At 25.6% G+C, this 10,616-nt stretch overlaps 1 protein-coding gene across 1 annotated transcript in view; it reads left to right on the plus strand.

The window, feature by feature from the left end:
* LOC106306380 (serine/threonine-protein phosphatase PP-X isozyme 1-like) overlaps positions 1-4,704 on the plus strand; it is a 17,955-nt gene extending 13,251 nt beyond the window's left edge. Inside the window, exons 7-9 of the mRNA XM_013742978.1 lie at positions 4,061-4,155; positions 4,236-4,314; positions 4,389-4,704. Of these exons, the coding sequence (XP_013598432.1) occupies positions 4,061-4,155; positions 4,236-4,314; positions 4,389-4,496 (282 nt within the window). The 3' untranslated portion in view covers positions 4,497-4,704. The remainder of the gene's footprint in view (positions 1-4,060; positions 4,156-4,235; positions 4,315-4,388) is intronic.
* Positions 4,705-10,616: the final 5,912 nt, after the last annotated feature.

Genomic DNA, 10,616 nt, shown 5'->3' on the forward strand with positions numbered 1-10,616 from the left:
GTCTCTTAAATAAGAGATATAAGAACCGTTTCTTAGCCGAAAAATGTAAAAAAAAAATGTCAAATCATGAGTTAAGAACTCCGGGCTAAAAGATCGGAGTTAATCATGCCCTTATGAACTATAGAATTAAAAGTTTAAAACCTAATAGCTGGGTTCTCATGAGATTGTAAGGATCTATCTTTTTAGAGTTTTAACTGTTATATCTTTTATTGACCCATCTTGTCAAACTTTAATTTCTTGGATTTATATGAATTGTTATCTTTTCCGAAATTGCTAATCACCCGTGATATTCATCGTGCCACTAATTTCAAACCTAAGTCTAAGTCTACAATTCATGAAAATACATAACATAATCAGTGTGATAATATATAATATCAAATAGAAACTATTCACATAAAAATTAATATCAAATACTCTAACATATTAGTAAAATGGAAACGTGAAAAGGTAAAATCGACACACTCATTTTTTCATATTGTAGAAGCATGTGATTTGTTTCCATACCATCCGTTTTTCTGCTTTTAGTTCGTTGTGTTACCAACTTTTTTGTATATCTTTAAAGCGTCTTCCAAAAGTCATTTCGTCTTCCGTTAATATTGTAAATGTGACATTTGCCCCTATACATAGAAAATCGCAAGTTTGAATCCTTTATCACTCAAGGGTTTAATTAAGCCAAGAAAACTAAGACTCAAATGAATTAGGGGATACAAATATTTGTAAGCTGGTTAGAAAAAAAAGGAGTCCAAATTAATCTTCTAAGCAAATCTTATAGCATGCGTATATATGCGGCTTATTTTTTGATACGTCATATCGGCTGATCCGGTCGGTTCCGGAAAGAACATACATAATAGATTAGCTCAAAAGCATATCACACTGCTTGATCATCTATTATGGTCCACCATGTATGCGGTTTATGTATTGGCAAATTGTGCCCTCATTATATTAAACTTTCCTGTCAAGGTAATGAGATCAACGATGTCAAAGAGATACAATTAGTAACAAGTTACGTTACTTTCCTAGATATCAGTTTAGTCAAACATATCAGTTTTTTTTTAACAATGAAAATAGCATTCCACGAATTCGTTCACCAACTTTTTCATCACAAATTGTTTTCGTTTTGTAGAACAATAATTTATTCCATTTATGATTTAATTGTGTGACTAAATACTAGACGGATTTAAGGGTGTGTATTGAATTAATGATTTTAGGAAATTTTAGAATGTTTTGATTTTGGTGAGTTTTGAAGTGATTTGAGTGATTTAAGTAAAAGTTAAAAAAAAATTTATAGGTGATTTGGTAAGATATTTTCTGAAAATTTTAAAATTGATTAGGAGATTTGAAATGATAATATTTAACTACTAATATTTTCTCATGTGTTAAGCAAAACAATCCTCAATTATGAACCTTTATAAAGTTCCTGAGTACATATAGTTCAGCCAATGGTTCCTGCATGATAATGAGGCTTTGGATGTGGTTCCCAATCAGGTGAACAGATTAATACATTTCAAAGTTCACTTTTATTTTCTTCTTCTTAACTCATGAAGAAATTATTTCTTTTGATACTCAAAGCATAAGGTTAAAAACATAAATACACTGCTAAAACTAGACTAGTCCAACACAAGCCAACATTCAATGCTAGCATAACAATTAAACCAGTCAAGCTCAACTCTTTCAGTCTAAAATCACAATAAGATCATGCTGATTGTGATCATGCCTGAGCCTACAATCTTTAATACAAATATGGAACAAGTCACCCTGAAGGCAAGAACATAAAGCTCCATAATTTGTAGCAGAAGGAACAAACCATAGCTCAAACAGCGGCAACAACATAGGGTCTAGTACAATCTAGCTAAGCAGCAAATGGGAACCATAACCAAAACACCGAGATCAGACTAGAACCAAAATCTACAAAACTTAAAAGCCAAAGCTTTAATCTGAGAGATCAACGCCGTAACCCTCAAAAAGACGGAAGCTTCAAGCCTAAAGCCATGAGAGACAAAACCAAAGTAGATTGATATCATTGAACCCAAAAAGGAACTTGCACGATCCAATAACTGACTAGAACACCACAAAGGACTGCCAAAGAATCTGAATCACCGCACACGGCCATTCCTTCGATCATGAGCAAGCATAAACCGGACAAAGCGAGACTGGAATCAAGCACATGCAGCCATAGAAATGCCACGGGTGAAGCTAATTCAAAGATGAGGTCATGTAATTCGGGAACTAGATCCGCAACAATCACTAAGCTCAGGGTCAAACACCATATCAAAAATTAAAACTGTATACGAAGTCAAAAGCTATAGATGATTCCGACGGCGGTGTCGATGTTGCAACCACCGCCGGATCTATCAACCGCAAACGTTCGAGAGTTTTCAGAGACAGATGATGAGAAAGTAAGAGCTTGAGATGTTATGCATAATATATTAATTAATTTACTTTCAAGTATCTTCAAATACCATCTATGGAGATGTTATTCTTCGGAGAACTATTTTTAACTAAAATTGAACTTGAAGTCTCCGAAAATCTGTATCACAAACTTTTTTTACTAAATATTGTTTTCAATTGAATAACAATAGATTTGATATAGTTTTTATAAATGCTTAATTGAATAACAAGAGATTGTAAGTGAATTTAAGTGATTTTGCATAAAGCACATATTGAATAACATTTGATTTTGAAAAAGTTTTTAAAATGATTGATTGAATAACAGGAGACTTTAACAAAAATTCAAAATCTCCTAAAACCCTTAATTCAATACACCATCCTTAGTATTGTTTTGTATGTAAGTTTTAACCACGTTGTAAAAAAGCTTCAGTGATATAAAATTTTGAAAAATCGAGTTGAAAATTTTTCTAGATTTCCAACTTAAAATCAATTGGTGGTAAATAAAACGATTTAAAAGTTGTATATATCACTCATGTCCCATCGAAATTCTAGTTATGAATTTTTTTCTCAACCATCCTCCCTAGAGATAATTGTGCGTATAACCATTAATCTTAACATATTACATTATACCTTCTCCGAAATAATATTTTTTAACTATTTCGATGGAATTAAATTTTCTTCGGGCCGCAATCAGTGGGATGATCGGGTCATTTTTCAGACAAAATTAATGCCATAAGGTGTTGGCTAACTCTAATACCATATTAAATTTGGATTTATTATGAACTTTCAACTTAAAACCAATTTACGGTATAGCTAGAATAGCAAATCTCTTGTATATCACTCATGTCCCATCAAAATTTTCAGTGTGAGATATTTTCTTCAACACGAATTCAATGATCGATTGCCAGATTACCATTATATATAGTAAATAGAAATTTTTAACTAAAACCTTGTGTGGTTTCAGTTAACATTTTCTATTTATTACATATAATTGTGATATTTTTAACCAAAAAATTGTAATTCAGCAATCGATCGTTGAGCTCGATTTTTCAAAATTTTATTGTGGTTTTAAACCCTTTAAAAAAGCTTGTGTGGTTTCAACTTTGAATGGAAATGAATGTGTAAGAAAAGTCTCATATAATTTATTTATGTGTCCACAAAAGCATGTGGTGGAAGGTGGAATATACAAAGCTTAAGCTTTTGCCCCAACATTTGATCTCTTGATGAACTATTTTACTCACACAAAGGAATAGGATGAAACATTTTTAAATAACCACACATAGACTAACTATAGCACTATTTGGAATGCATTCATTGTACATTTTTTTGAAAAGACATTCATTGTACATCAGAGAAAACAAATTGCTAGAAAGAGTAAAAAGAGTAGACATGAAACTTAATTTGTCAAAATATCGTTCAATCGCAAGAGGTTCTTATTTGCCCTAGTTTTAGTGGGTTTCTTTTAATAATAACCTATAAAAAAAGTCAAGGATAAGGATAAAAGTAAACAGTACTTCTATATAATTTTGATATGCACGACCGATCGATTTCAAGATCAATTATTGTCACGACAAGAGATAGAATGGTCTGATCCTGAGGATATAGTTGAGGGACGGGGATTGAGTCCTCGTGGAGCTGGATTCCTTTTAACCACACAAACAAAATAGACTACATAGGACGAGCACATCAACTAGTTATGGAGGGTTACAAATGGATGTTCGATAGCCAGATTGTGACAGTGTGGTCAGCTCCAAATTACTGTTATAGGTAAATAAGATACTCAGGACCGTCTGTGTATCCTTTTAGTTTGATATTTGCATTTAACTCGTATTTCAATGATGATCCAGATGCGGTAATATTGCTTCGATTCTAGAGCTGGACGAGAATCTAAACAAAGAGTTCCGTGTGTTCCAGGCAGCCCAGCAGGTACGACCACTTTTGATAATGTTTTCTACTTGTCATTCTTATACCCTATGATCACTAACACACTCTAAATGCAGGACTCGAGAGGGCCTCCCGCCAAAAACCTGCCCCTGACTACTTCCTATAATGTGACAACCCTACTCCCAAGAGTAAAACCGAGGAAGAGAACCACAACTCGTTCATGAGTTGTTTTCATTTGAGGCATAGCTGAAGAAGTCTATACAGTACAATTATTTCAGGCGAGATCTACTTAGGCCATCGAACTGGGGTTATTTGAAAACAAGATATTGTTGAAATAGATTTCTCTTTGTAATGGTTGTAGTTAAAAAAGTGTTCTTGTCATAATTCAAGTTTGTATTTCCTTGGGATATAAAGACCTCAAACAATTTTGAAGCTCAGAGTTATCAATAAGTTGTATTTTTAAATAAATTTTTTAAAAAATTTATTTTTGGAAAGTTATCACTTTTTTAGAGAAATATATTAAATTTTGGATAGTGATTTATAAATTAAGATAACAAAATCATTTTTGATAAATGAGTATTATTTTAGAATTTTTGATCAACGGGTTTTATTTTTTCAATAAAGTTTTAAAATCTTCTATTTTAGGAAAATTATCATTTTTTAGAGAAGAAAATGCAGATTAAAGATCATGATTTAGAAACTAGGATAAACAGAATATTTGTTGATAGATGAGTATTCTTGTTGAATTTTTGTTTAATAAGTTGTATTTTCTAAATAAACTTTTAAAATATTTATTTTTGGAAAGTTATCACTTTTTAGAGAAAATAATGTAGATTTGGGATTATGATTTAAAAATTAGGATACTAAGAATATTTGTTGATAGATGAGTATTCTTTCAGAATTTTTGATCAATAGCTTGTATTTTTTAAATAAACGTTTAAAATTTCTATTTTTGGAAAGTTATCAGTTTTAGAGAAAATAATGTAAATTTAAGATTGTAATTTAGAAACTAGGATAACAAGAATATTTGTTGATAGACGAGTATTATTTTAGAATTTTAAATCAACAGGTTGTATTTTGTGAATAAACTCTTAAAAATTTCTATTTTCTGAAAGTTATCGCTTTTTTTAGAGAAAATAATGTAGATTTGATATTATGATTTAAAAACTAGGACAACAAGATTATTTGTTGATAGATGAGTAGTCTTTTAGAATTTTTGATCAAAAAGTTATATTTTTAAAATAAAAATTTAAAAATTTCTATTTTTTGGAAAGTTATCATTCTTTAGAGAAAATAATGTTGATTTGAGATTGTGATTTAGAAATTAGGATAAAAAGAATATTTGTTGATAGATGAGTATTCTTTTAAAAAATTTGATCAATAGATTGTATTTTGCAAATAAGCTTTTAAAAGTTTCTATTTTTGGAAAGTTATCACTTTTTTAGAGAAAATAATGTAGATTTGGGATTGTGATTTTGGAAATTAAGATAACAAGAATATTTGTTGATAGATTAGTATTCTTTTAGATTTTTTTATCAATATGTTATAATTTTTAAATAAACTTTTAGAAATTTCTATTTTAGGAAAGTTATCACCTTTTCTAGAAAATAATGTAGAATTTAGATTGTGATATAGAAACTAGGATAACAAGAATATTTGTTGATAGATGAATATTCATATAAAATTTCTGATCAGTAGGTTTTATTTTGCAAATAAACTTTTAAAATTTTCTATTTCTGGAAAGTTAATACTTTTTTACAAAAAATAATGTGGATTTGGGATTATGATTTAAAAAATAGGATAACAAGAATATTTGTTGATACATGAGTATTCTTATAGAATTTTTGATCAAGAGGTTGTATTTTCTAAATAATTTTTTTTTAAAAATCTGTTTAGGAAAGTTATCACTTTTTAGAGAAAATAATGTAGATTTGGGATTGTCATTCAGAAACTAGGAAAACAATATTAATTTTTGATAGATGAGTATTATTTTAGAATTTTTGATCAATAGGTTATGTATTTTTTTAAATAAAAACTTTCTATTTTTGGAAAGTTATAACTGTTTTAGAGAAAATAGTCTAGATTTGGGATTGTGATTTAGAAATTAAGATAACAAGAATATTTGTTGATAAATGAGTATTTTTTTTTTTGAATTATTAATCAATAGGTTGTAATTTATAAAGAAACTTTTGAAATTTTCTATTTTAGGAAAGTTATCATTTTTTAGAGAAAATAATTTAAATATGAGATTGTGATTTAGAAACTAGAATAATAATAATATTTATTGATAGATGAGTATTCTTATAGAATTTTTTATCAAGAGATTGTATTTTCTAAATAAACTTTGAAAAATTTCTGTTTTAGGAATGTTATCACTTTTTACAGAAAATAATGTAGATTTGAGATTGTGATTAGAAACTAGGATAACATGATTATTTGTTGATAGATGAGCCCTCTTTTATAATTTTTGATAAATATGTTGTATTTTTTAAATGAAATTTTAAGCATTTCTATTTATGAAAAGTTATCATTTTTTAGAGAAAATAATGTTGATTTTATATTTTGATTTAGACACTAGGATAACAAGAATAGTTTTGATATATGAGTATTCTTTTAAAAAAATTTGATCTATAGGTTGTATTTTGCAAATAAACTTTTAAAAATTTCTATTTTTGGAAAGTTATCATTTTTTAGAGAACATAATTAGATTTGAGATTGTGGTTTAGAAATTAGGATGACAAGAATATTTGTTCATAAATGAGTATTCGTTTAGAATTTTTAATCAATAGGTTGTAATTTTTAAATAAACTTTTAAAATTTTCTATTTTAGGAAAGCTATCATTTTTAAGAGAAAATAATGTAAATTAGAGATTGTGATTTAAAAACTAGGATAATAACAATATTTGTTGATAGATGAGTATTCTTTTAGAATTTCTGATCAATAGGTTGTATTTTTAAACTAAACTTTAAAAATTCCTATTTCTGAAAAATTATCACTTTTTTATAGAAAATAATGTAGATTTGTGATTGTGATTAAAATATTAGGATTACAAGAATATTTGTTGATACATGAGTATTCTTTTAGAATTTTTTATCAATAGGTTGTAATTTTTAAATAAACTTTTAAAAGTTTCTATTTTAGGAAATTTATCACTTTTTAAAGAAACTAATGGAGAATTTAGATTGCGATTTAGAAACTAGGATAACAATAATATTTGTTGATAGATGAGTATTCTTTTAAAAAATTTGAACAGTAGATTTTATTTTGCAAATAAACTTTTTAAATTTTCAGTTTTTGGAAAGTTAATACTTTTTTAGAAAAAATAATGTAGATTTGGAATTGTGATTTAGAAAATAGGATAACAAAAATATTTTTTAATAGATGAGTATTGTTATATAATTTTTTATCAAGATGTTGTATTTTCTAAATAAACTTTTAAAATTTTCTGTTTTAGGAAAGTTATCACTTTTAGAGAATATAATGTAGATTTGGGATTGTGATTTATAAGCTAGTATATTTGTTGACTGATGAGTATTCTTTTAGAATTTTTGATCAATAGGTTGTATTTTTAAAATTAAATTTCAAAAATTTCTATTTTTGGAAAGTTATAACTTTTTTAGAGAAAATAATGTTGATTTGAGATTGTGATTTAGAAACTAGGAAAACAAAAATATTTGTTGATTGATGAGTATTCATTTAAAATTTTTGATCAATAGGTTTTATTTTGAAAATAAACTTTTAAAAATTTCTATTTTTCGAAATTTAATACTTTTTTAGAAAAAATAATGTATATTTGGGATGGTGATTTAGATTTTAGGATAACAGAAATATTTTTTGATTGATGAGTATTCTTTTAGAATTTTAGATCAATAGGTTGTTTAAACAAAATTTTAAAAAATTCTATTTTTGGAAAATGAACATTTTTTTAGAGAGAATAATGTTGATTTGAGATTGTGATTTAGAAACTAGGATAACGGAAATATTTTTTGAAAGAAGAGTATTCTTTTAAAAAATTTGATTATAAGTTGTAGTTTATAAATAAAATTTTTAAAATTTCAATTTTTGGAAAGTTATAAATGTTTTAGAGAAAATAATTTAGATTTGGGATTATGATTTTGAAATTAGGATAACAAGAATATTTATTGATAAATGAGTATTTTTTAAGAATTTTTAATCAATAGGTTGTAATTTTAAATAAACTTTTAAAATTTTCTATTTTAGGAAAGTTATCATTTTTTAGAGAAAATAATTTAAATTTGAGATTGTGATTTAGAAACTAGAATAATAATAATATTTATTGATAGATGAGTATTCTTATGGAATTTTTTATCAAGAGATTGTATTTTCTAAATAAACTTTTAAAAATTTCTGTTTTAGGAAGGTTATCACTTTTTAGAGAAAATAATGTAGATTTGAGATTGTGATTAGAAACTAGGATAACAAGATTATTTGTTGATAGATGAGGCTTCTTTTAGAAATTTTGATCAATAGGTTGTATTTTTTAAATAAAATTTTAAAAATTTCTATTTTTGGAAGGTATTCATTTTTTATAAAAAATAATGTTGATTTGATATTTTGATTTGGACACTAGAATAGCAAGAATATTTTTGATAGATGAGTATTCTTTTAAAAAATTTGATCTATAGGTTGTATTTTTCAAATAAACTTTTAAAAATTTCTATTTTTGTAAAGTTATCATTTTTTTAGAGAACATAATTAGATTTGAGATTGTGATTTAGAAATTCGTATGACAAGAATATTTTTTGATAAATGAGTATTCTTTTAGAATTTTTGATCAATATGTTGTATTTTAAACTAAACTTAAAAATTTCTATTTTTGGAAAATTATCACTTTTTTGGAGAAAATAATGTAGATTTGGGATTGTGATTATGAAATTAGGATAACAAGAATATTTGTTGATAGATGAGTATTCTTTTAGAATTTTTGATCAATATGTTGTATTTTAAACTAAACTTAAAAATTTCTATTTTTGGAAAATTATCACTTTTTTGGAGAAAATAATGTAGATTTGGGATTGTGATTATGAAATTAGGATAACAAGAATATTTGTTGATACGTGAGTATTCTTTTAGAATTTTTTATCAATAGGTTTTAATTTTTAAATAAACTTTTACAAGTTTCTATTTTAGGAAAGTTATCTCTTTTTTAAAGAAACTAATGTAGAATTTAGATTGCGATTTAGAAACTAGGATAACAAGAATATTTGTTGATAGATGAGTATTCTTTTAATAATTTTGAACAATAGATTTTATTTTCCAAATAATATTTTCAATTTTTGGAAAGTTAATACTTTTTTAGAAAAAATAATGTAGATTTTGGAATTGTGATTTAGAAATTAGGATTACAAAAATATTTGTTGATAGATGAGTATTCTTATAGAATTTTTGATAAAGATGTTGTATTTTCTAAATAAACTTTTAAAAATTTCCGTTTTAGGAAAGTTATCACTTTTAGAGAACATAATGTAGATTTGGGATTGTAATTTATAAACTAGTATAACCAGATTATTTGTTGGTAGATGAGTACTTTTTTAGAACTTTTGGTCAATAGGTTGTATTTTTAAAATAAAATTTTAAAAATTTCTATTTTTGGAAAGTTATAACATTTTTAGAGAAAATAATGTTGATTTGAGATTGTGATTTAGAAACTAGGATAACAAGAATATTTGTTGATTGATGAGTATTCATTTAAAATTTTTGATCAATAGGTTTTATTTTGCAAATAAATTTTTAAAAATTTCTATTTTGGAATTTAATACCTTTTTAGAAAAAATAATGTAGATTTGGGAAGGTGTTTTAGATATTAGGATAACAAGAATATTTGTTGATTGATGAGTTTTCTTTTAGAATTTTTGATAAATAGGTTGTATTTTTTAAACAAAATTTTAAAAATATCTATTTTTGGAAAGTTAACATTTTTTAGAGAAAATAATATTGATTTGAGATTGTGATTTAGAAACTAGGATAACAGAAATATTTTTTGAAAGATGAGTATTCTTTTAAAATTTTTGATTATAAGTTGTATTTTACAAATAAATTTTTTAAAATTTCAATTTTTGGAAACTTATAAATCTTTTAGAGAAAATAATTTAGATTTGGAATTGTGATTTAGAAATTAGGATAACAAGAATATTTGTTGATAAAAGAGTATTTTCTTAGAATTTTTAATCAATAAGTTGTAATTTTTAAATAAACTTTTAAAATTTTCCATTTTAGGAAAGTTATCATTTTTTAGAGAAAATAATTTAAATATGAGATTGTGATTTAGAAACTAGAATAATAATAATATTTATTGATAGATGAGTATTCTTATAGAATTTTT

The sequence above is a fragment of the Brassica oleracea genome, chromosome C7 (assembly GCF_000695525.1).
Source record: "Brassica oleracea var. oleracea cultivar TO1000 chromosome C7, BOL, whole genome shotgun sequence".
In the NCBI taxonomy this organism is placed as follows: domain Eukaryota; kingdom Viridiplantae; phylum Streptophyta; class Magnoliopsida; order Brassicales; family Brassicaceae; genus Brassica; species Brassica oleracea.